General features: G+C 39.1%; 1 protein-coding gene across 3 annotated transcripts; it reads left to right on the forward strand.

The window, feature by feature from the left end:
• The first annotated feature begins 3886 nt into the window (after positions 1 to 3886).
• Positions 3887 to 26541, forward strand: ZBTB44 (zinc finger and BTB domain containing 44). Of its 3 annotated transcripts, none has more exons than XM_068977467.1 (5): positions 3887 to 4904; positions 17520 to 17604; positions 21236 to 21399; positions 22797 to 23097; positions 24854 to 26541. In XM_068977467.1, exons 1-5 carry the CDS (start codon positions 3887 to 3889, stop codon positions 25131 to 25133), a joined length of 1848 nt encoding a protein of 615 aa, XP_068833568.1. In that variant the 3' UTR covers positions 25134 to 26541. The 3 variants fall into 3 exon arrangements, with proteins under 3 accessions (XP_068833568.1, XP_068833569.1, XP_068833570.1); XM_068977468.1 differs by having other exon boundaries at positions 21290 to 21399; XM_068977469.1 differs by having other exon boundaries at positions 22797 to 22880; positions 24854 to 24970.
• The last annotated feature ends 160 nt before the right edge of the window (positions 26542 to 26701 follow it).

The following is a 26701-nucleotide window of genomic DNA, read 5'->3' on the forward strand; positions in this document are numbered from 1 at the left end:
TCTTTACCTCCTTGCAAGGTTGCCTTGCACCTCACTTTGAAATGGTAGTATCTGTTGTTTGGAACCTCTACCCAAATTGCGATTGAGATTTCAACATCCTGTTGCACATGTTCTCCAAATACACTATTTAATTTCTTGCCTTCACACCTTTGTTCATGCAGATGGTCCCTGGATTATGAGTGTCGCTTGCTTGAAGGCATGCTCCTGTCTGAACCATGTGATCTCCATCAAACTAAGTGCTCTTGGTGGCTGGGCTTTTAAAGAAGCTGGTTTACTGGGGTGCAGCAAATGGACAAAAAACTTGTAAAACCTTCCCATTTTTTTTCCTCTTCATCTCATTCCTATGAGAGAGAAATCAACAAGTATGTTGAATGATACTTCGGTTAGATCAATCCTAGCTGCCTGGTGTCTTATGATTACTTGTCTTTGGGAAAGTAGAATGGAGCAGGTTTATGTTTGAACTGTTCCCTTTGATGTGGTTAATTGTTTCAGTGGCCTTACCTGGCTGTCTTGGCACAAGGCTTTATGCCATTTATTGTGTTATCAGACCCAGAAGATTCTTAGATTGATCATTTTGTCCTCTTATATTAGAGTATTCAGTGGATTATTTGTATCTATTCAGCTGGAAATCATTAGAATGTCTTTTTAAAAATTGTTTCCCCTTCACATGTACATATACCTACAAAGAACATTCAAAGGGGTTGTTTATGTAATGGATTGATGTTTGAACTGACATTGACCTCTGCGTCCTCACATTTAGAGTAACCTCCGATGGCTCAGATGTTAAAGCGTCTGCCTGCAGTGCAGGAGACCTGGGTTCGATCCCTGGGTCGGGAAGATCCCCTGGAGAAGGAAATGGCAACCCACTCCAGTATTCTTGCCTGGAGAATCCCATGGACGGAGGAGCCTGGTGGGCTACAGTCCACGGGGTCGCAAAGAGTTGGACACGACTGAGCGACTTCACTTTCACTTTCCCTGGTGGCTCAGACGGTAAAGCATCTGCCTACAATGAGGGAGACCTGGGTTCAGTCCCTGGGTCGGGAAGATATCCTGGAGAATGAAGTGGCAACCCACTCCAGTATTCTTGCCTGGAGAATCCCATGGACGGAGGAGCCCGGTAGGCTACAGTCCATGGGGTCACAAAGAGTCAGATACAACTGACCGACTTCACTTCACAGTGCCATTAACAACAGTTGGCCAGTACAGTGCACCCAAGGCATGTCAGGATGGTGACCACTCACTGAGATCGTGTGAGCTCCCACGAGAGCTTGGTGCACCTGTTTGCTTTATTAACCTGTAGAGTTCTTTCATGAGGCCCTGCTCTCTGTGATTCTTCTTTTGCCTAGCACACTCAGAATTAAATGTTTCATTGGTTGCTTTCATGTAGCACTAGCTGTGTAGTCTTAATTAAGTACATATGTCATTTTCATAAAGACTGTAAGCTTAATGAGGTAAAGGACAATGTTTTACTTGTAATTGTGTTCCTCTCTTACATAATAAAGTTCCTCACATCTAATAAGTCGATTATTAAGTTTTCATTAGTGTAAACAAAATCAGTAGTATGGCTTCACCGTCCCAATACCCGGTTTAGTCTTATTTGTGCCAAGATAAGGAAGGTAAAGATAGTAAAGTTATGCTCAAGTTATAATTCCCATACCTGTCATATTGTATGCAACTCTTTGAACCAGTCTTAAGGAAATATGGGAAGTGGAGATTGTTGAGCAGAGCAAGGATATTCATTTAATTTTAAGAGGCACTTAGAGGGACAAGGGATGTTTAGCTTATAGAAGAGAACCTTAGGAAAGGAATGTGACTGCCATCTTCAGTTTTTGAAAGGTTTTTCAAGGGGAAAGAAAAAGGCCTACTCTGCATGACTTTCGGGGTCCAAACCAGGAGAAACTGAAGCCCTGTATGTGTGTGCATGCTTAGTTGCATCCGACTCTCTACCCCATAGAATGTAGCCTGCCATGCTCTTCTGTCCATGGAATTTCCCAGGCAAGAATCCTGGAGTGGGTTGCCATGTCCTCCTCCAGGGGATCTTCCCTACCCAGGGATCAAACCCAGGTCTCCCGCATTGGCAGGTGGGTTCTTTACCACTGAGCCACCTGGGAAGCCTCAAGCCCTATTATGGTGCTTTTTAAAAGAAAAAAAAATGGTTAATGTGGAAAAGAATAAATACCCATATGTTTTGCATAAATAAGAAGCTACCATCTATACATGCAGACATCTTTCTGTGTACAGTTCCAAGAAGATCATGGCCCCTTAATGAATCCATGAAATCTCTAGTTAAGATCTTATGTTCTCTTGCTCTGTGTGTGTGTCTGTGTGTACAAATAAATACATATATGTATATATTTCACAAAGATGGTTATTATCTATGTACTCTGATGACATTTTTCACTAAATACATAACTACTACTATTGAGTGTTCACTGTATTTAGTGGTTGTGCATTTAATGCTCAGAACCACACATTTTCCCTGGTCAATTAAATATTCATCAACTTTTAAACTTTTTTTAAAACTGGTAGCTCTAATTTTAAGGTATTTGAAACTTCTTTATCTAAAGATGGCTTACAAAAAATATTTCCCTGAATATGCTTTGTTTTGTATTTATTTTAGTACTTTTTTTAAAGGTTATTTACCTTAGATAAAATAATAGCTATGTGTTTTCGTATTGGAAAAGTACTGTGATTAAACAGTAAAAAGACTCAGATCTTAGCTTCGGTTATCATTTGTTAGTCACTTAACTTCCCTGAGCATTATCTTTCTTATCTTTATCAAGGGGCTAATATCAGCCTCCCTGACTTCACATAGTGAAGAAGGAAATGGCAACCCACTCCAGTACTCGTGCCTGGAAAATCCCATGGACGGAGGAGCCTGGTAGGCTACAGTCCTTGGGGTCGCAAAGAGTCGGACACGACTGAGCGACTTCACTTTCACAACAGTTTAAGGGGAAAGTACTATAAGAATTAGTATTTAGAAGTATTATTAGAGTTTAGAAATTAAAAGTATTTAAGAATGTCAGTTTTCTTAGTTTTTAGTAAATGTAAAATCTGATAAAGCCAAATCAGTTTTTTTTTTTTTTTTAGGAAAAACCCAATCAAGTGTCTGATTTTAAACATTTGTTTCATAAATTTCCTTCCAGAAACGTCGTTTTGTTGTGTTAATAATATAAAAGCAGTCACTTTCCTCTTGTTGCACGTTCACAAAGTGCCAAATACCGTGCTTAAGCGTGTGCTGCATGTGTTTCATTTAGTTCTTATAACAAACTTGGAGGAATTGTTGAAGAAAGTATGCAGACCTGTTACATTCTAAGACCTAGGCTCTTGGCCACTTGTACTTACTCACCTCATATCCTAAAAGAGGCAGGATAAAGCATTGAGGTTTAGGGTGCAGATTCTGGGGCCAGCCTGCCTGGATTTGAACCCTGGGCCTGCAACTTAACAGCTTTTGACTTCTTCAAGGTAGTTAGCTAGCCCTTTTCTCTTCAACAGCAATAAAATGTACCTATTGGTAAGACATCATGACAATCAAATTATGAAATGTGACGCACTTGAACAGTATCTGGCATGTGGTTTGCAAGCAGTGGCAGTAACAGGGACTCGTCTTGAGTAAGCTATGCGTGTGACATGAGCACACAGACTCCTCTGGTAGGATGCTTCAGGGAGCAGGCACTGGGAGTATATTTTAACATGGTTCTTACCTTGGACTTTCCCATGGCCATCTTTGACCTTTCTATTTAGCATGGTGGCTTCATGAAAACAATCTCAATCACCTTGTATTTCGGCTACTGATTCATTAATTAATGCTTATTTTATGTATCTTTTAGGACATTTCTGATTCATTTGCATCCTTGAAGAGCATCTATAGAAGAGGAAGGGAAAGATGGGTGTGAAAACATTTACTCATAGCTCCTCTTCCCACAGCCAGGAAATGCTTGGAAAGCTAAATATGCTTCGAAATGATGGACATTTTTGTGATATCACTATTCGTGTCCAGGACAAAATCTTCCGGGCACATAAGGTGGTACTAGCAGCTTGCAGTGATTTCTTTCGCACCAAACTTGTAGGCCAAGCAGAAGATGAGAACAAGAATGTGTTGGATTTGCATCATGTTACAGTGACTGGCTTTATACCCCTTTTAGAGTATGCGTACACAGCCACTCTGTCAATTAACACAGAAAATATCATTGATGTTCTAGCTGCAGCCAGCTACATGCAAATGTTCAGTGTTGCTAGCACCTGCTCAGAGTTCATGAAATCAAGCATTTTATGGAATACACCCAACAGCCAACCAGAAAAGGGTCTGGATGCTGGACAAGAAAATAACTCCAACTGCAATTTTACATCTCGAGATGGAAGCATTTCTCCAGTGTCTTCAGAGTGCAGTGTGGTAGAAAGAACCATCCCTGTCTGCCGAGAATCACGGAGAAAGCGCAAAAGCTACATTGTTATGTCTCCTGAAAGTCCTGTAAAGTGTAGCACACAAACAAGTTCTCCCCAGGTGTTGAATTCTTCAACTTCCTATTCAGAAAATAGAAATCAACCAGTTGACTCTTCTCTAGCTTTTCCCTGGACTTTTCCTTTTGGAATTGATCGAAGGAATCAGCCTGATAAGGTTAAGCAAGCAGAAAATACCCGGACTTTAGAATTACCTGGCCCATCTGAGACAGGGAGAAGAATGACTGATTATGTGACTTGCGAGAGCACAAAAACTACCTTGCCTCTGGGTGCTGAGGAAGATGTCCGGGTCAAAGTGGAAAGGTTAAGTGACGAGGAGGTCCATGAGGAAGTATCCCAGCCTGTCAGTGCGTCTCAGAGTTCACTGAGTGATCAGCAGACAGTGCCAGGAAGTGAGCAAGTGCAAGAGGACCTTCTGATTAGTCCCCAGTCTTCCTCCATAGGTATTGTGTCTTCTGTGTTTTCCATGATGCTATAAAGTATGGGGAGGCATTTTTAAGGGCTTACTAGATAAGTTTTGTGCTGTATCCTATAGGAAATATTAAGAAGACTAAAACATGGTAACTGGGATTTTTTAGATGCTATCAGTCCTACCATATTTTTCAGTAAGTTACACATGAGTAGAAAGAAAGTAATTGAACAGTATCTGATGGGACACATATATTATGGCACAGTTCATGTACCAATGAATTGTGAATTACTTTCAGTACAGAAAGGACCAGTTTTAAAAAATGAATTAGTGTTTTATTCTTTATTAAAATTATTTATTAAAAACTTAACCATGTGCCAAACTTGGGGGGATATATGATGAAAAAGACAGTGCTTGCATCCGAGGAGTTAATGCTGTTAATTGAGAAAGCAGATGAGTAAGTCAGCAATTAAAACTAGGCTAGAGGTATAAACAGTGTGACAGGCTCACACAGGAAACTTCAAGTTAACGCTGCATGTTTTAGCTGGATGTTACGTAATAAGTAGGAGTTTACCCAAGCGAGGAAATAACATTCCTTTGAAAATGTATAGAAGCTCAGATGTGTGGAAGAACATTCACTGCATGTTTGATAAAGCAGTGAATTCAAAGCACAGTGATGTGAATAAAGCATGAAAACCTGCAAGTATAGAATATAATGGGAAATAAGAAAAATGAGTGGTTGAGAACATGTTTGAAAAGCCTCAAACACTAGTTTCAGTTAGGATTGCATTCAACTACATATGACAATCCCTTCAAAGTGGCTTAAACCAAATAGGATTTTTTTTTAAATTATTGCATAAAATGTTCAGAAATAGGAAGTCCAAGAGTAGTATAGTGGCTCTACAGTGACCTAGGCCCCTTGTATTTTTGCAGTCCACCATCTTTAGTTTGTCATCTGTCTATTTATTACTTCATGGTTATAGGTTTTTTGCTTCATCTTTAGCCTTGTCTTTTGGAAAGGGGTAATGCTTGTATGGAAAATGTTTCTAGAACTCTCAAAAAAACTTCTGTCAGATTATGTCACATGCATGGCCTTTCCTAGCTGCAAGATAATCTGGGGCTGCTGCTGCTGCTGCTAAGTCACTTCAGTCGTGTCCGACTCTGTGTGACCCCACAGACGGCAGTCCACCAGGCTCCCCCGTCCCTGGGATTCTCCAGGCAAGAATACTGGAGTGGGTTGCCATTTCCTTCTCCAGTAGATGAAAGTGAAAAGCGAAAGTAAAGTCACTCAGTTGTGTCTGACTCTTAGCAACCTCATGGACTGCAGCCTACCAGGCTCCTCCATCCATGGGATTTTCCAGGCAAGAGTACTGGAGTGGAGTGCCATTGCCTTCTCCGAATCTGGGGCTATATATATATTAGTTGGGTATGTAACTGCCTCACAAAATTATAGATATTATCTGCAATTAGCAGTGTCTCCCACAGCTAGGCCAAGTAAGCTTGCGTTTTATCCTACTGGTAATAAGGAGTCTACCTTAAATGGAATGAAAAAATATTTTCAGCTATTTTAGGAAAATTTGATATTGGTCAAATTCATAGGGGGTTGGTTGGGGAGAAACAGTCCAAAAGCCAGATATAGTACAGTTGTCTTTGTGTGAAAGAAGATACCTGAAGTCATACTGTAAAGAAAATGGGTATGAAGAAACTTTGTAAAGGAAGAATCATTACTACCTGATGTTAATGAATATGTGGTTTGAGGAATAAGAAGGTCAGGGTTCGTGAATGACTAGAGAAAGAGATAACATTGTCATTGATTATAAGTCACAGTTTTTCACGTTTTATTATGTCTAAATTCAGATATGCTTTACAATTAATCTTTACAGTTACTTTTTCTTTCTTAATGGTGCAAAAAATAATGGTAATCATATACTTGATAGGAATCTGTTAAATACCATAACTACTATGAAAGTCACTGGGAGGAGGTAGAAGCCCAGTTTTAAGAGTTAACTAAACAAGGTCAATTCTTTGTGAACTGGGCTTGGGTGATGACCAGGCAACCTGCCTCAGAGCCCTTGAGGTCAGGACTGGAGGTGACCACTTTAGCACTTTTAGCAGTGACACATTGACTCTCAACAGAAAAATATGTTTGTAAGAGCCAGAACCAGAGAACTGCTCCTTGAGAAATAATCTGTATTCAGGGAGAGAAGGAAAGCCAGCGGAGATGAGTGAAGAGGATTTCTCCACAAGGTTGGAGAACCAGGAAGGCCGTGTTGACGTTAAGTTCTTCTTGGATTCTGATGCACTACATGAGTTTCCCAGGGTTGCCACACCAGCCACCATAGATTTCAAACGGCAGAATTATATTCTCTCGCAGTTCAGAAGGCCGAAAATCTGAGCTTAGGTGCTGTCAGGTCTGCAGGGAAGGATCTTTCTTTGCTCCTTTCTAGCTGCTGACAGTCACTAACACTCCTGGTGGGCCTCCGAGTTTAGCTGCCTCTCTCCACTTTCTGCCCCCATCCTTCTGGGCCTTCCTCCAGATCTCCCTCCTCAGGACACCAGTCACTGGATTATGGCCCACCCTACTACAGTATAATCTCTTCTAACTTGTGTATTAGTTGGGTATGAAGCCACCTCACAAAACTGTAGGAGAATGGATATTGTTTGCAACTACCAGTGTCTACCACAGCTAGGTAGAGGTGATCATATACTCTGTTGTTGCTGTTTAGTTGCTAAGTTGTGTCTGACTGTTTGCGACCCCATGAACTGTAGCCCACCAGATTCCTCTGTGCATGGGATTCTCTAGGCAAGAATACTGGAGTGGGTTGCCGTTTCCTTCACACACTCTAGGTAATGGTAATTACCTAGGTCTCTGCAGAGAGCCTGTTTCCAAGTAAGAGTATATTTACTGGTATTGGAGGTTAGGGCATGAGTATGCGTTGGGGATGGGGAGGAATGCAGTTCTTCCCACAGTACCTATTAAAGATAATATTTCTAAAGTTGGGTCAAGATACTTTTGTACTTTCCAGATAACCACACATTGAATAATGTATTTGATGGCAGGAGATCCTAGCTATATGTCAGTATAACCCGGTTTTTGTTAAATTACTGACATCTTTAATCTTGAAAACACCTTTGTACCTTCTAAATAGTGAACTAATAGGTAATTATTAATACTATTAATTATCTGAGAACATAGGAACCAAATACTAATATAACTGAACATCTTGCTAACTAGCTATGTGAAATAGCCTTATTTTAACCAATCTCGAGTATACCTAATCAGTTCAGGCTTTGCCTTAATGTATTATTAACACAATTAAATAGAGGAGTTAGGACCATAAGTACAATAAGCCTTTCCATTATCTAAGAATAATTTCCAATATATACTATTACAAATGTAGATTCTATTACAAATCAGACATATGGAAGAACTCTGATCTGAATATATGTAATCAAATAATCCAAACGAGTTGTCTTTTCTTTACCTTCAGAGCAAACTCACTAATTACTCTCAGCTACCCCTGTTAACTCCAAATGTATACACTAAACACCTTACAGAAAAGTGAAATTCAATGAAATTTGTTTAAGTGAGGACTCTAGACTCTAAAATCTCCCATTAAAAGAGAAGTGATTGTTACGAGGGTCAGTTAAGATGTTGAGAAATAGTTTGACAGTTTCTCGGTAGCAGTAGTGAATAGATAAATTTGTTGAGGTGAGCAGTTAGAATGATGGAGGAGTTTGCAACACTGAGCATATATGCAGTATGGGGAAATGATTAAAAGTTCAGGACTTGGAGTCAGGCAGGTCTAGAATCTGCTCTCAGTTTCTGCCACTTACTAGATGTGTGACTTTGAACAAGTCACTGAGCCTCACTACGTTTCCATAACCATAAAGTAATGATAGTATTAACTCTCTGTTGTATGTCAGTGCTCTCCAGCAAGACTACCAGGAATACACCTGTAGTTGAACATATTGAGATGGTGGTTTGAATGTCTGAAAATCCCTAACAATTAGCTAACTATACAAGATACGTTAGTGTGCAGCAAGCTTGGGTAAACCCTGTGTCACATAGAAATAGTGTTCTAGTAGTGGGCATATTGAAAGTGTAAGAACTGCTCACCGCAGCAGGAGTGAGGCAGTTTCGGTCCCTTAAAATTGACAGTTTCTTTGAACGAATGGAGTTAAACAATTCCTGCAAGTCAGACTCAAGTGTCTCTGAAGAGAACCAACTGGCTATCATAATTGAGATGGTCCCAGGATTCTGGTCTTTCTGACTGAATAGGTCTTGCTGTTAGGATTGTAATTGCAGGAGAAGCATGTTGATTTGAGGTCAGGTCCATTTCTCTGTGGCTGAAGGCTGGAATATGATACATAATGTTGCCTATAAAAGGGAATCTACCTTCTGCGGTGCTTGCTTAAAAGAACAGTTATTAAATTTTTGTCAGCAGGGTCAGATGGAGGTTAATAGATCCAAAATCTGTCAAATTCATATTAGTAACTGTTCTGGGGTGGGGGTACAAGAAGTTTTTTCTTAAGTGGCAGAAGAAGATCTTAGGGGATCAGAAACTAGAGGATGAAGATGAAAGAGCATATTGGCTTTTATAGGAATGATAAATAGTAAAGAGAGGAGTACTAAAGAGTCAGAAAATTAATATGATTTTGCCATCTTGGGTAGGAGCTGTCCACTTTTGAGGTCATTATCTTCTGGAGAATTCCTTAGAGGGAATGGATGTATAGGAATCAGAAGGATGTGATGTCTTTCAAGTTAGAAACTATGAATCCAGTGAATGTCACCTCGAACTGTTACTGCTGAACCAGTGGTTAACATCCGATCAGTTCCTTTCTGTAGATACCAGTGAAAAGTTTTCTCTGGTGGCATCTTTTCCAGAAGACCAAAACTCCAGACTTTAAAGCATTCAGAGGCTCTTCTGTGTTTGTGATAAACCTGGAGTATCATTGTAGTATTTAATTGTATCAGTTGGTAATCAGGTAGAACCTAAGATTTAAACCAGAATTCCCACCTGAAAAAGGAACATTCTGTTATCACATAAGGGGTCACCTTGTGGATCTTAGAATGATTTATCTTATTGCCATCAAGACTCTTGGCAGTACTTAGGACTGTGGAAGTTTGAGGGTTTTTAAGTGCTTTGATAAATATAGTTTTAGAATTCCATTTGTTCTCTTAACGTTTGTGGATGATGGGGATATTGGAGAGTCTGTGTTTTTAAAAGGTCATGCTTATGGGGTGTTTTAAAAGCAACATCAGTGTGATGTGTGGTCCTATCACTTGAGAAATAGTTGCTATTTCCTAGTCAGGAATACAGAATCTGCTCATTTTTCTTCTGCCATTATAACATAGCTCTTCAGCGTGAGGAAGCCTCAGTCTACCTTAAAAGTAAACAAACTGATAGCTCATTTGAAGGTGTTTAAAAGTGTACCTCAGTGCTTGGTTTTTGTCCTTGTCTTAACCAAGGTTGTGTCATTGCCAGGAGGACCATACATCAGCAGCATCCATGGGGATACCTCTTGAAGTCCCTGCTCCAGTGTTGGTACAGTGTTGGTGTATCACAAATGAACGATCTTGTTCATGCCTGAAGCTCCCCACAAAACGGCTGCTTCCAACTCCAAATTGTCCTTGGTGAAATTGAGTCAGCTGAGAGATAAGTGTAACATGTTAGTTACAGAGAAAGCATGGAGGAAGCAGATGTTTGGCCAGAGAGAGATGCAATTTCAGATTGAGACACCTCATGATAACTGTAGGAGTCCACAAGAATAATGCTTGTGTAATTTTTTATTTCCAGTTGCAGAGGCCAAGGATCAGACAAAATCTGGTTCTGGGCATTTGAAACTAAGCAAACCCATTCTCAGGACACGAAGACAAACTTGAAGTCAGGGCCTTATAAGGTTTTTTTAAACATCTTTATTGAAATACAACTTACATATCATTAAATTCACCCATTAAAAGTGTATACTATAGTGAGTTTTAGTATGTTCACAGAGTTGTATAGTCATCCCCCCAAAAGAAACCCTGCAATCCCTCTCTCCAGGACCCACCTCTAGTCCCAGATAACTACTTATACACTGTCGGTATAGATTTGCCTGTTCTAGATATTTCCTATAAATGAAAGCAGCAATATGTAGTCTTTTCTGACTGACATCAGTCATTTTACATTATATTTTCAAGATTCTTATATATGTCATACGTTATACAGTTTTCAAATGTTTTTGCCAGTCAGCGGTCTCTCTGACCTCAGCCTCCAGGGCCAGTTCATAGGGACTAATCTTGTCTGTGTCCATCCTCTCATTACAGTGTATTCCTCTTGTAGATGGGAGTCGACACTCAGTAGATTATAGGAGGAGGTGTTAGAAGGCCAGAAAATAGTTTCATCAGGGAACAGTGACAAGTCTATTTGGATAACCAATATATTCCCCAGAGACCTTTTTTCTAGAAAAACACAATAAACCCAATACTAAAGGGCTTCAGTGAAATATTTGAGCTCAATTCAGCATAAACTTACTCCTAGCCAAAGGGCAGGTTCCACCTCAAAAGGAATTTTAGATACACACTTTGTTATCGAGGTTTCCAATGCAAGGCAGTAAGAACTTCAGCCAGATGTCCATGAGCCCTGCATTTCTGCCAGTGCCCTGTTGCCAGAGACCACCAGGAGCCACCTATAATTCAGCAAGTTGAGTTCAGTGCCCATTTGCAGTGCGGGAGATTACACACTGGTGGGGGGTGGAGGGCTTCAGGGCTCCTCATAAGAACGTATTAGAAAGGACCTAGAAGGTTTGGGCTTGTGTTACGTGATTTCAAGGAGGATTCAAGGAAGTGGGATTTGCTCAGGGACTGGTGGTGTCAGAAAGCACAGATGACGGAGAATCTTAACAGAGATCTAGGAATGCAGACCAAAGTGAACCTAAAGCAGCAGGGACATCCATTACTTTTGCAAGGGGAGGTTCAGTTTTTATGGTTGCACAATAACCTTGTTTTTGTCTGTGCTTAAAAAAGTTAGGTGTTTGAGACCAGTGTGACAGGGTCTGCTGTTGGTGTTCTGTGAGGTTGTTTTTATGTCCAATAGAAAAACACATGTCAAGCCAGTTCCTCTTTCACAAGTATGAGATAAGGTGTGTTTAACACATATAGAGCAGTGGCTGGCATATGGTAAAAACTCGGTAGTAGATGACCACTGTTTATTTTTCACCACCAGAAGGCTGTTTTTCTAAGTGTCTTAAGTACTTAAACAATGGTTAGCAAAAACAAGACTCATTTGATGGAACAGCACTCCTTAATGGTGGAAGAGAGTAGATTCTCTCTTGATAAGATAGCCTTAACATATAAAGCTGGTAAGTCAGAATTCTTAATCCCCATACCACTGAGAGCAGAATTCTTATAGTTTAGAAAGGAAACTTCGTTTTAATAATTTAAGAAACATCACTATTACCTCAACAAAGTAAATGCTGTGTATCCTACTATTAAATCAGTTCAAGTAACATTCCAATTAATATGATTACTTGCATTGATGGGCAGAAACCATCATGTCAGGAAAAAGAAAAAATTTATAAGATTTATTTTTGTGTATAGTTGCATTACTGATACAACACTGTGTGTTACAGTGCCCACAGTATGGATAGATTTCTAAAAGTCTGTTTTAACTCTTAATTTAGCTTGGAATGGTTTTTATTTTTAGCTTTTGGCACATTTAATGTGTCATGGACAAGAAGAGAGTGCCCTTTGTTTTACTTTCCATGCTTACTATCCATCAAGTTAGGGATCTAGAGGCCAAGGTTTAGATATTTTAGAATGTGGAAGTAGATTTGTTTTAAGAGGGACCATCTGTTAGATATGTCTTGTTCTCCATTTTAGTTCTTTCTGACCAGCTTTTAAAGCAAACTCTTGGTAATACCAGAATCAATCCGAAGCACAGTGGGTTTTATTTCTACCTCACCATGACCCCACCCTCTCCTAAAGTATTATAGCTTGCCTTGCCTGATGGTCATATATCAGTTAGGTCAGTCTTTCTGACACCCCCAGGCTTTTTTTTTTTCTTTTTTTTTGCAAATATTTACCTATAAGCTTTAATAATGCCTGCATTCTGAACAACTGCAGAATACTAGAAAGTAGATTTGTGTGTGTGTCCAGGGTGACCAGGTCCAAATACCAAGACTTTTCCAGTCTTTATCCTAGGACAGGTTGAAATGTTAGAGTTCCCTCTTCTTTAAACAAAAAAGTGACAATGGGAAGAAATTGACAAGAGCTCTTTCTTAAACAAAATGCAGCATTATCTGGTCTTCCAACCCACATCTGGTTTAAAAACCAATGAGAAGGATCAGGAATAAGTTGGATAAGTAGGCATAGGGAAAAGGCATACATGTCTTGACAGTAAAGGAAAAAGAAAAAGAAAAGGCATACACTGACATGACACAAACCAGTAAGGGAGAGATGGCATGGGGGCAGAAGGAATAGAGGTGCAGTTGGGGATTAATGCAAACACATAGGGTCTTGTCTCCCTTCAGAAGCCTCTGTCAGTGTATTGGAACAAGGTATAACAATTGGTGTTCTTGAGTCATCAAGAAATAAGAAAAAGTTATATTTAATGTTCTGTATTTAAGAAGTCAAGGTAAAATACAATTCTGGCACAGATTTTGTAGTGCAAAAGATTTAATAAAGTTTGGATGCCTTAAAAGGGATTAGGTTAGTTTTTTAGGAGAATTTTACTTAAGTAGAAAGCATATTCATTTCCTGATGTCACCTGGTTCAAGTGTTCCAAGAGGGAAAACTGAAGTGCTGGATTCTAAATTTTCACTGGGAGGAAATTTAATCTTACGTGTCTGTTAAGAGATGATGTTTATTAAATGTTCACGTGTATGTGGTGTTGTACAAACTGTTACAGTTAGTACATTTTAGCTTTTGTTACAACACTGCCACCAGAAGAGTGTACAGCTGCAGAGGCTCCTTGGTTCAGTTGGGGCAGCACAGCTTTCTGCACATGGTAGAGACATCGACCAAGTTCAACACCTGATGAGAACTGGCGAGATTGTTTGGATCTACCCTCCCATTGAAAACAAAAATACCTTTTTTTAAAGTCACCTTTTAAGGTATTTGAAAAGATGATCAGGGTTAACTTTAAGGAAAAGAGTCTGACCCGGAGAGGTAAGTACTCACCAGAGCACTAAAACCTGTTTTTCCCTAAATATTTGACAGAACACCAATGGGCTTTGGTTCATCAGCTCAAAGGTGAGGGAGACAGAGGTCAACCCAGAGCATATGGAAGCTGCAAAGTCTTAGAGAAGGTGCATGCATGAAGTAGGGGCCCCAGAGTTCACATACCACAAAGACTACACTTGCTCACCTTCCTTCAGACTCCAGGGGAACTTTGGAGACAGCTACCTTGGCAATGGGCTGCCTAGAAGATGAAAAGGGAAAAAAACGCACCCCTGAGAATGATGGATAGTACTCTTGCAGATTTCTGTCATGCTTGCTCCTTGCAGGGGCAGGCCAAGGAATCTCAAACGGTAAATTGGTTTAGATAATGTCTACCTTCCAGGAACCTCACAGAGGCAAACAGAAACCTTTTCTGGAAGAGGGCACATTCATCCTCCCCTCAGCAAGTCAGTCCTCTCCAGGGTGTTTTCAAGGGCAATAACCACTGTCAGAAACAACCAGCCCAAAGGAACCATGGCTAATCAAATATTTTGGCAGCAGGTTGAACTGAGCAGAAGAGAATTGTTGAATCAGAAGATAAATTAGAAGAAACTACCCCAGCGCTGCACAGACAAACTGTTAGGGTTCTCCAGAGGAACAAACCCAGTAGGACGGATAGGCGGAGGCGTATGCAGGGTGAGGCGGGAGCGGGGGATTCCCTCACATGACAGTGGAGGACTAGAAGTCCCAGAGTGTGCTGTCTTCTAGGTGGAGGCCAGGAAAGCCGGTAGTGCAGTTCCAGCCCAAAGCCTAAGCCCTGGGAACTTCAGGCCTGGTAGTGTCAGTCCCAATTCAAGACCAAAGGCCTGAGAACCAGAAGCGCTGATGTTCAAAAGCAGGAGACCACGGATGTCTCAGCTCAAGCAGAGTGCAATTTGCCCTTCTTTCACCTTTGTGTTCTATTCAGCCCGTCACCAGACTGGATAATACCCACCTGCACTGGTGAAGATGGTTCTCCTTACTCAGTCTACCAAAATGCTAATCTTTTTGGAAACATGCTCACAGATACACCTGGAAGTGATATTTTACGCTCTCTGGTTACCCCTTAGCCCAGTAAGTTGATACATAAACTAACCATCAGACTACAGATGTAGAAAAGGGTAAGGCTTATGGATGGTACAAACGTAGGTATATTTAACTTCTTAATAACGTTAGAGACCAATGAAGTGATCTCTTTAACGTGCTAAGGAAAATAAATGTGAATCTAGATGTCTGCACACAGTGAGAGTATCTTTGAAGAATGAAGGTGAAATGCATTCTCAAAAATGATTCGAATATCATCTCTAAAGAAACATTTAAGGATAGACTATAGGTAGATGTAAAGTGAACATGGAAGGTTTAATATACAAAAGAATGAAGAGCAAAGGTAAACATGAACAGATGTGGACAAACATTGCTTATGTGAAAAAGTAGAGGCTTTATCTAAAAGAAGTAAAATCTGAGGCAGTAATTTATAAATTGCAAAATGGGTGTGTATGAGAAATGAAGTTAAAATTTCTAAGATCCTTCTGTTGTCCAGGTGGAAGTAAAGTTTTCTTTCAATTTTGGTAAGTATGTGTCTAATTTCCAAAGCAACCAGTAAAGTGAATAGGGAAACACTATGTAATTTCCAAACTGATAGAAAGGGAGAAATGGAATAATTATTATCACTTACATTCAACAAGTTAATTCTAAAATGTATAAAGAAATGCAAAGATATTCAGGAAGCAAATGAACAAGGTAAGAGGATTCACTCAGCCTGACATCAAGATTATTCTAAAACTGCAGTAAGTACAGCCTGGCATTCATGCAAATATAGACCAGCAGATGGAACTAGTAGAGAACCTGGAAACAAACCCACGCATTTAGAGCTCTGCAGAGCAGAGAAGAAAAGACAGACTTTTCAGTAAGTGTGTTCCCTTCACAAAATCAACTCCAAGTGTGTTCAAGAAAGATATAAGTGTCAAGGGCAAAATCTAAATCTTTCATAAACTAATTTGAGATAGGAAAGGATTTTTAAAAACAAGCCCCCAAAGCCATAACCATAAAGGAAAAGACTGATCAATTAAGGTATAAATCTTTTGAGTCATCAAAAGAAACCATGAAAAGACAAGTCATAGAAGGGGGAAAATATTTGTAACATCTTTCACTGATAGAGACTTTGTATCCAAAACATGAAAAGAACTTTTATAATGAAGAAGGCAACTCAGTAGCAAGACTTGAACAAGGATTTCATAGAAAGTGAAAATGTTAGTCACTGAGTTCATGTCTGACTATTTGTGACCCCATGGACTAGCTCACCAGGCTCCTCTGTCCAAGGAATTCTCCAGGCAAGAATACTGGAGTGGGTTGCAGTTTCCTTCTCCAAGGGTTCTTCCTGACCCAGGGATTGAACCCCTGTCTCCGAATTGCAGCCAAACTCTTTACCAGCTAAGCCACCAGGGAAGGGTTCAACAAATACATGAAGTTAAAAAAATACATATCCTGCTGCTGCTAAGTCACTTCAGTCATATCCGACTGTGTGTTGACCCCATAGACGTCAGCCCACCAGGCTCTCCCGCCCCTGGGATTCTCCAGGCAAGAACACTGGAGTGGGTTGTCATTTCCTTTTCCAATGCATAAGTGAAAGTGAAGTCGCTCAGTCATGTCCGACCCTTAGCGACCCCATGGACTGCAGCCTACCAGGCTCCTCCATCCATGGGATTTTCCAGGCAAGAGTACTGGAGTGGGGTGCCATTGCCTTGTCCATACATATCCTATGACCAAGCAAATCCATTGTTGATTTAGATACCGTAAGAATAAAAAACATGCGTACGTCCACTGTTGTACAAGAATACTCACAACAGGGAATTCCCTGGTGGTCCAGTGGTTAGGACTCAGTGCTTTCACTGTTAGGAGTGCTGGTTGAATCTGGTGAGGGAATATTCCGCAAGACACGTGTCACAGCCAAAAAAAAAAAAAATGAAGGGTGAGGAGAAAAGGAAGCAAGTTATAACCGTGAAAGACAGGATGATGGTTGCTCTTGGAAAGAGGGGTTTGTGATCAGGGAAGGGTAATGGGGACTTTAAGGATGCTGCCAGTGTAGTGTGTTAGGGTTTGTGAGAATATTGTACACATGTTCACCCTACAGCTGTCTTTAATTTTGTGTAAAAGGTGTATGTACAACAAGTCAGCTGTGTGTCACCATAAAATGTCTAAAAACAAAACTTGTCAGTCATTCCTTAAATGTTACATTATTTAATTTTATGTCAATTTTTGTTTCATTTATATTTGGATTTCTGTGCTCTTTTCTAAAATTACTCAAAGAAATAATCCAAAGAATTTAAGTAGTAATATAAGAATGTTGTTTTACACATTAAAATCACATGTAGATAATCTGTTCAAAGTCTTAGAGACAGAGCTTGCAATTCATATATTCTGGTTAATTTGTTTCACCAGAGTACTGACAGCTGTCCTCTTGTTTCACAGGCTCAGTAGATGAAGGCATCACGGAAGGGTTGCCTACGCTTCAGGGCACTTCTAGCACCAACGCTCACGTAGATGATGATGACCGGTTAGTACCAACACAGTAGGACATTTTCTTGTAAGGGTTCTGCATGTAATTCTGAATCCAAGCATTTTACCTAGGATTACATAAAAGCTTATTGAAACCTGACTTTTGTATATTTTGTAATCATGAGGTAGCCACATAAATTAGACAAGGTTTTTCAGGTATTTCCTAAACTTCCCAGCTCCATTGTTTTAAATAGTATCTGTTTCAGGTGTTGGCAAACCTGTGGCCCACAGGCCAGTTCTCCCACCACCTTTATTTGTAAATCAAATTTTATTGGGACACAACCATGCTGTGTCTGTGGATGGCAAAATTGAGTGGTTGAAGGTAGAGATCATGTAGGATGCAAAGCCAAAAATAATTGCACCTGTCCTGCTGCGAAAACAGTTCACCAAACCCTTTTACTTATACTCATGATTCCCAGGTCATTGTCTTCACATTGACCCTTCCTGCTGATATCCTCACATAGATGTAGCAGGGCCATTTCAGACTTAAGACCAAAACAGTGCTCCAGCCTCCTCCCTCAGACCTGCCCTTCTAGTCTTCCTGTCTCAGTAAATTGTGTCATCATCAAGCCCAGATTTCTTCAGCAGCATCTCTGAATTATACTTGATACTTTCCCTCACACCCACCCCTGTATTTAATCCACAAGTCCTTTCCTCTCTGGATCCAAAACACGTTCCTTGTCAATGCACTTTTCCTCCAGCTCTGCTGCAACCACCCCAACCCAGGTCACCACCGCCTTTTGCCTTGACTATTGCAGTCACCTTCAACTGGCCCCGGATTTCATGATCCCCTCTACTCCAGTCCTTCATGTAGCAGCCAGAATTTTGTTTTTTACATTAAGTCAGATTGTGTTGCTGTTCTAAGTAGGAAACTATTTAAATTCTCCAGTAGTTCACTTCAGTCACTCAGTTGTGTCTGACTCTTTGTGACCCCTTGGACTGCAGCATGCCAGGCCTTCCTGTCCATCACCAACTCCTGGAGTTTACTCAGACTCATGTCCATTGAGTCATTGATGCCATCCAACCATCTCATCCTCTGTCATCCCCTTCTCCTCTCACCTTTAATCTTTCCCAGCATCAGGGTCTTTTCAAACAAGTCAGTTCTTCACATCAGGTGGCCAAAGTAATGGAGTTTCAGCTTCAACATCAGTCCTTCCAGTGAATATTTGGGACTGATCTCCTTTAGGATGGACTGGTTTGATCTCCTTGCTGTCCAAGGGACTCTCAAGAGTCTTCTCCAACACCACAGTGCAAATGCATCAATTCTTCGGTGCTCAGCTTTCTTTACAGTCCAACTTTCACATCCATACATGACTACTGGAAAAACCATAGCCTTGACTAGACAGACCTTTGTTGGCAAAGTAATGTCTGTGCTTCTTAATATGCTATCTAGGTTGGTCATAACTTTTCTTCCAAGGAGCAAGCGTCTTTTAATTTCATGGCTGCAGCCACCATCTGCAGTGATTTTGGAGCCCCAAAAAATAATGTCTGTCACTGTTGCCACTGTTTCCCCATCTGTTTGTCATGAAGTAATGGGACTGGATGCCATGATCTTAGTTTTCTGAAAGTTGAGTTTCAAGCCAACTTTTTCACTCTCCTCTTTCACTTTCATCAAAAGGCTCTTTAGCTCTTCACTTTCTGCCATAAGGGTGGTGTCATCTGCATATCTGAGGTTATTGATATTTCTCCTGGCAATCTTGATTCCAGCTTGTTCTTTCAACCAGTCCAGCCTTTGTCATGATATACTCTGCATATAAGTTAAATAAGCAGGGTGACAATATACAGACTTTGTACTCCCTTCTGGATTTGGAACCAGTCTGTTGTTCCATGTCTGGTTCTGACTGTTGCTTCTTGACCTGCATATAGGTTTCTCAAGAGGCAGGTCAGGTGGTCTGGTATTCCCATCTCTTGAAGAGTTTTTCACAGTTTGTTGTGATCCACACAGTCAAAGGCTTTGGCGTTGTCAGTAAAGCAGAAGTAGATGTTTTTCTGGAACTCTCTTGCTTTTTTGATGATCCAACCAATGTTGGCAATTTGATCTCTGGTTCCTCTGCCTTTTCTAAAACCAGCTTGAACATCTGGAAGTTCACTGTTCACAAACTGTTGAAGCGTGGCTTGGAGAATTTTGCACATTACTTTACTAGCATGTGAGATGAGTGCAATTGTACAGTAGTTTGAGCATTCTTTGGCATTGCCTTTCTTTGGGATTGAAATGAGTAGATTCTTAAATCTAAACTCCTTGCCATGCCTTGAAAGCCATACACGATGTGATTCTAGCCTGACGCCCTTCAGACGACACTCAAAGACCACGTTCTGGCCGTGCTGACCTTCTTCAGTTCCTGGAGTAGTCCATGTTTGTTCTGGTTTGCAGGCCTGCCATTTTAAGGCCTTTCTTCTGCCTGAAATGCTTTCTTCCCTAATTTTCACTTTGCTCCCTCTGTCTTCATTCTTCAGATCACTGTCAGTTCTGAAGGTTTTTCCTGACCTCCAGTCTAAAGTAAAACAGCACCAATCATTGTTGGGTCACTCAACTTTAATTCTCTGTTCTGATCATTTTTTTGTATGCTTATTGTGTGTCTCTGACCACTGAATATAAAACTTCACTGAAGTAACTCCTCATCATTAGAGTCCAGGACAGACTTTAAGAAGTGTGTTTATTGAAAACTCAAAGGATTGAAAGAATTCAAACATGATTTACTGTATTTGAGAAGATAACCTGGTAGAGCAGGTTGTGAACCAGAGTCCTTTGAGTAAATTATAGAAGGTGTAAGCAAATGGAAATATGCCTAGCTTCCTTAATTTCAGACATGAATGGGGTTGTCTGTTCTGTACTAGATACTCTGCTGAGTGGTGGGGATGTTGAAATGAAAGGTAACCCTTGTCCTCAAAGAGGTCACGCCGACATTCGAGCCGGGAGAGAGGTTAAAGACTGACAAGTAAGCAGATAATCATGAGTGATCTGCAGAGGAGTCTATTGCTCTGCACAGGAGAGTACCTACCTAAATCACTGATGAATCAAAGAAGGCTTTCAGGAGGAGGAAGTAAACTTCTTGGCTACATTTCATAAAATGACTGGTGTGTTATCTAAGCAAAAAGGGTAGGCAGGTAGAGGAAGTTAAATATATGAAAGCACAGCACTGAGAGAGAAATGTTAAGGAGGAACTGCTTGGTAGGGGTATGTTGGGGGAGTATGACAAGAAATGAGACTGGAAAAGTATACAGACCCAGATCATGAGGAGTCTTGTATGCCTTCATTCTGAAGATAGCAGTGAACCATCACAGGACTGTTATCAAGAGACTGATTTAATCAGATCACTGTGAAAGGGGTGTGGGGCAAAATAGAGATAGCCATATATTGAGCAGAGCCTGAATTAAAGCAGTAGTAGGAAGGAAAGGATTATTAGATTAAGGATACCTAAAGTAAAATCGTTTATATGATCTTGGTCGCATGTCTTTGCTTAACTTAGGATGCTGGACATTCTGGACAGTAACACTTTTTTTTATTATAAATGAATCTTATAATCTAACTTTTAAATTTGTTTATTTCCTTTTGTTCATTTAAACTTGTGCAGAACTGTTTATTGAACTTAAAATCAGAGCTTGGTTGCCTTCTTTGGTCTGTTTTTTAGATTGGAAAATGTTCAGTATCCCTACCAACTCTACATTGCTCCTTCCACCAGCAGCACAGAACGGCCAAGTCCCAATGGTCCAGATAGACCTTTTCAGTGTCCAACGTGTGGGGTGCGATTCACCCGTATTCAGAACCTGAAGCAGCACATGCTGATCCACTCAGGTAATGCCATCGTTTCTCTTGTGGCATAAATGAACCCTCCAGAACATTTTATTTTGGAATTCCAGTTAAAAATAATAAATAGATGCTTTTGAGTTAGGAAAAAGTATATCTCTGGGAAGTCTAGTGAGAACAGATAAATTCAGGTCTGTTGCTGATTTGTTGCATTGTCAGAAAGATATTTGCTTAATACATTGGCCACAGGCATAAATAAGTCTTCTGATTGGAAATGGGGACAAGTGTGATGTGCACATGATATACATGAAAAAGAGACCAGATATTTGTGTGTGTATATGTGAGGGAGGAAAGCACAAGTGCACTTGGTAAAGCAAATAGGATTAAAAGGGCATATATTGGTATTCTCTGTGCTGTTCTTCTAATTATTCTTAAGTTTGTAATTCCAAATAAAAAGTGTTTTTAAAAATTAAATACAATAATTTTATTTTAACTGTGCAATTCGAAATTTCTCTGTGCCCTGAGAAATTTCTCTGTGCCCTTTTCAGCCAGCCTTGCAGAATTATTTTAGCGTAAAAAAGATTTTGGATAAATGATGTGTAGAACATACTTGAAACTTAAGTTCAGTGTTCACATAAAGGCAATAAAATTCTTACAGGTAGAACACTGACCTCTGATAAGGAAGAAATCTTTGCTACTATTCTCAGCTGTTTAACTGTCTGACTTTCCTCTTCTTCAGATAGGTCTAACAATCCTGTGCTAACACTAATTCCCTTTGATTTTGTTGAATCAACAGATTATGTTTTGAAGGTTTTTGAAATTTTTTTGCTAAAACTGTGATAATGAATTGGAAGAGACCATAAATGCAATTTACATTTCATATATTAATTTCTACATATTTATGTCACTATTACATTAAGTACACCAAAACTTAACCAAAGGTAGTTCTGTTACAATCACTAATTATGTTCAGAGATGTTAGAATTTTTCTTTTTTCTTATTTTTCTCTGAGATAGGAAATTAATATTAGATAACTGATCAATTTACACATTTTCTTGATATAAACCTTACTACTTTAATGAAATGAAATAATAATAGGTGAAGAATTGGAGTCTGCTTAAATAAATACTCTTGTTATATTGTATTTTGAAGTCTAAGAAGATTTGGAAGAATTGAAAAATCAAATGGAGTATATATCAATTTGATTACCCCCACCCCCACCCCATGGTGCCTTTCTTGCTTGCTTGCTTTTTTCAAGCACTAGTGACTTTTCAGATGTTTTGTAATTTTTCTAAGATACTGAATTTGGGACTCATTTCTGCTGATGATTTTTATCTTTTCAGATTATCTATTGCTACAAAATTACAGTTCAGAAATTTGTGAAGTTTATGACATTTCCGTTTATTTTGTTTTTAGATAATATTTCGTATCACTTTATTTTATAGGAATTAAACCATTTCAGTGTGACCGCTGTGGGAAAAAGTTCACCAGGGCTTACTCGCTAAAGATGCATCGCCTAAAGCATGAAGGTAAACGCTGTTTCCGGTGCCAGATATGTAGTGCCACTTTCACTTCCTTCGGGGAATATAAACACCACATGAGGGTTTCCCGGCACATTATCCGCAAGCCTCGGATTTACGAGTGCAAAACATGTGGCGCCATGTTCACCAACTCTGGAAATTTAATCGTGCACCTGAGGAGTCTGAACCATGAAGCGTCAGAGCTAGCAAACTACTTCCAGAGCAGGTGAGGTGCACACCGAAAACTGAACCAGGGAAACTGCTTTCTAAACTCTCTCTTCCTGTTGTTAGGGCAGCCAGCTGTGTTTTGTTTTGTTTTTTTAATCAGGTTGCCAGCTAATCAATCACATTCCTTAAAAATTCCCACTATCCAATAACACTCTGATCTCCTGATAAAATTTTGCTAATTCTACTAAATATAAATAGTTTTAAATACTTTTATAGTTGGCATTAGAAATCTTTTCCTACAGAGATAGGCCACTTGTTTTGGGTTTTGGGGGGTTTTTATGGGGTGGTCTGTTGTTGTTGTTTTTTTTAATATAAGGTTAAAGTAATTCTGTAGTAGATTTTAAATAGACATGACTGGAAAATTTACCATGTCAGATGATATTTGGTGACAGTGGATTACTTCCCATTCTTTGGATGTTGGTTAAATTCTTGACGACTCCTCTTTTTTTTCTTTTTTCCTCTCTAAATAATGAGAGAAACTTCAGCAGCAACTATAATTGATAGTTTACATCAAATGAAATTTTCCTCTTTTTCTTTCAGTTTAGAACTCCATACATTGAATATTAAAAATTTATGATAGAGTTAACCTTTCTGATTTATCGGGTAGCTGAGGATCGGGTTCTAGTTCTGGCTCTGCCGCTCCCTGCTGGTATGATTGAACACATCACTTCACAGATGAAGAAGCTTGAACTTAGAGAAGGATAATGTGTAAGCTTTAAAGATGATTGCTAAGGTCTCCTCTAGATATAAAATTCTGTTGTCTATTTTTAATACTTTATCAGAATTGTACATCTATAGGAATCCTTAGTTTCTTATAAAATGAAATCAAATTTTACACCACCTTTATTTTTTTAATCTTATTTTTCTAGAAGTTTTTTTCCTGCATTGATTTTGTCTCTTCAAGCCAGGCATTTTGTCTAATGTAATCATTCCTGACTCTGAGTGTCTGGTTATTATATCACTAAACTTACATTATACATGACATATCAAAGTTCGTTCAGGCCTAAAATCGTGTCCCAGTTAACTGCACAGCCCGTTTTCTGTATCTTCCCTGTGCTGAGCCCTCTGTCCTCCAGTCTTTAACATCGGAAGACTTTTATAACCGAGGACATCCTAAATTGCTTTGCAAATGAGCAGACTTTAATTTTTTTTTATTAATAGTGGACAGATTATAAAATAACCTAAAGTATCTTAGATATTGAAGTTATAAAGTATAATGAACTTTTTTGTTCAACAGTAAAGATTTAAATAAAGCGTCTAAGTAGTAGTTTACATTTTCCTGTATAGTAGATTGTATATAAGGTCATTTATGCATGAGGACTAGTTTCTTAACTATATCCAAGAAGTAATAAAAAGCTAGGTTTATATACCTTATAATTAGTGTATAATCCAAGAAAGGTTACACATAAGTTATTCAAATGATCTTTGTTTAAATGAACATGCCATTTGCATTTGTTTTGTGCACAGAAACTCTTCTACATAGAAGGAGAAAGGCTGTTTAGGTGTCCACAGTGACACTGAATGTGATCTCTCTCTCGTGATGGTAGGGAGAGTTGATATACTTGGGTTCTAATGGATGGTTTGGGCTCATATTTAGGGAAATTTAGAAGCTGAAAATAGGAGTTATAATCTCATTCAAGAATTGGAGAATGAAAATTCCCAATCTTGTTTTACAGATCAGGTCTTTTTATTATGTCTTATTTATTCTGGGCTTGAAAATTAACTCCCTGTTTCATCCTTTGCCTCTTACCTAGTGATTTCCTAGTACCGGACTACTTAAACCAGGAGCAAGAAGAGACCCTTGTTCAATATGATCTTGGAGAACACAGTTTTGAAAGCAACTCCTCTGTCCAAATGCCTGTAATTTCACAGGTCTCCTCGACCCAGAATTGTGAAAGCACTTTTCCCTTGGGGTCTCTTGGGCTGACAGAAAAGGAGGAAGAAATGCCAGAGCAGCCAAAGACCAGTGCTTGTACCGAGGCAACCAGAGATGACCCCCCAAAATCAGAGCTGTCTTCTATAACTATTGAGTAATTTCATAGTTTGGCTTCATTTTTAATTTTTGGAAAGTGCCTGTGCTTGGTCTTGTACATTTGAATTTAATTTTTTAAGCAAAAAAAAGGGTTTGGAAAAATTTCCCTTTTTACTTTGTAAGTCCTGCAACTGATGTTTTATTTTTCGTGACTGAGAGATTGCTTCTATAAGTGCACAATAACATGGTGTTGAAATACAGTAGAAACCCTGAAACTTAAGGAGAGGAAGCAGGTGACATCACACTTACATCAGTTTTCTCTTCCGACATCAGGAGTAGGCTAACAACGTATCATTAGGTTGAGAAGAAATCAGATGATTACTGACCTTCCTGAAATGAAAGGGTACACCAGAAACATACTACTAAACAGATTTGGCAAATAGCCTGAATAGATGTTACTCCTATACACAGGACATTGTACAATCTTCTGTAAAACCTGTTGTTTCTGGAAATATTTATGGTGAGCTTTCTTAAAAATTATTAGATGTGTACTTCTGATATTCCACGTATTCTTTTTTTTTTCTTTAAGCTTTGTCATTATAATTTTTTATGCTGAAAATTTGGTATTGGGATAGGTATTCCCTGTACCTTTATAATAGTACTCTCCAAATTATCTTTCTTCTATGAAAGATGGCAGAGAGCCACGGTTGAGAAGAGTCAAGCTCTGCATGAAGAGACCAGGAATGGGGAATATAGTGTGTGAATCTCAGCTTCATAGGAACTCTTTCATACTGCTTTTCTGGTTAAAATCATTGTTTACCTGGTCTTTGTTAATGCCTGGCTAATGAGGTAATTGCCTAAATCAGTTTTTGTCTTACCCTGTCAACAGTTCTTTCTTTTGCCTATACTTGGCATGATCCCATAAAAAGGAAATATACTGGAGATGTTCTATATTTTATATATAGGTTTGTGTATTATTGAGGATGTTTTCATTCTGCTGTTTGGACAAAATAAAGAATTCTCTGTTAAGGCTATGTTCTTAACCCAACTAAGATTGTTTACAAAATACCATGTAACAGTGATATATTGTCCTTATTCCAAAATATTTTTAGACATTGCCAAATGTCATATTGAAAGCAGTTAGTATAGTTTTTACAGAATGTAAGCAATAATGTAGAAGAGAAGAGGCTATAAAATGATGATCTGTGACTCAGATCTATTTGCGGGAAAAAGTTGTTAAGACTAAAGAAAAACTAAAAACCTTAAGGTAATGAATATTACCTCTTGCTGCTAAAAGAAAATGAAACTTCCTGGTTTATAGTTGAAATACATATGATATTCTAGACTGGAGTATATATTTTACCTGGTGCCGTTAAAGCATCGCTTACCTTGATCCTAAATTTCATGAGTCCATGAGCAATGATCTTTTGAGTAACTTTTTTTTCTATGTATATACCCAGAGTTTAATCATTATGAAAACACCTGATTAGATTAGAAAAAGAAAATAGTTTCTTATTCAGAACACAAGATCTCAGTTTTGTCTGGGTGCTAGACCTCAATAAAAATTTTTTAAGTTATAGTGATTTGTTTCATTTTTTGATTGGCTCATTCTGTAACTTATCTCTTACAA

This window comes from Capricornis sumatraensis, chromosome 8 (assembly GCF_032405125.1).
Source record: "Capricornis sumatraensis isolate serow.1 chromosome 8, serow.2, whole genome shotgun sequence".
Classification (NCBI taxonomy): Eukaryota; Metazoa; Chordata; class Mammalia; order Artiodactyla; family Bovidae; genus Capricornis; species Capricornis sumatraensis.

Excerpts from the sequence above, each read along its gene's own strand:
- ZBTB44 (XM_068977467.1), top strand. The coding sequence starts at position 3,887 with ATGGGTGTGAAAACATTTACTCATAGCTCCTCTTCCCACAGCCAGGAA. Across the intron at positions 4,905-17,519 it reads TCCCCAGTCTTCCTCCATAG|GCTCAGTAGATGAAGGCATC; the intron begins GTATTGTGTCTT and ends CTTGTTTCACAG. Across the intron at positions 17,605-21,235 it reads CACGTAGATGATGATGACCG|ATTGGAAAATGTTCAGTATC; the intron begins GTTAGTACCAAC and ends TCTGTTTTTTAG.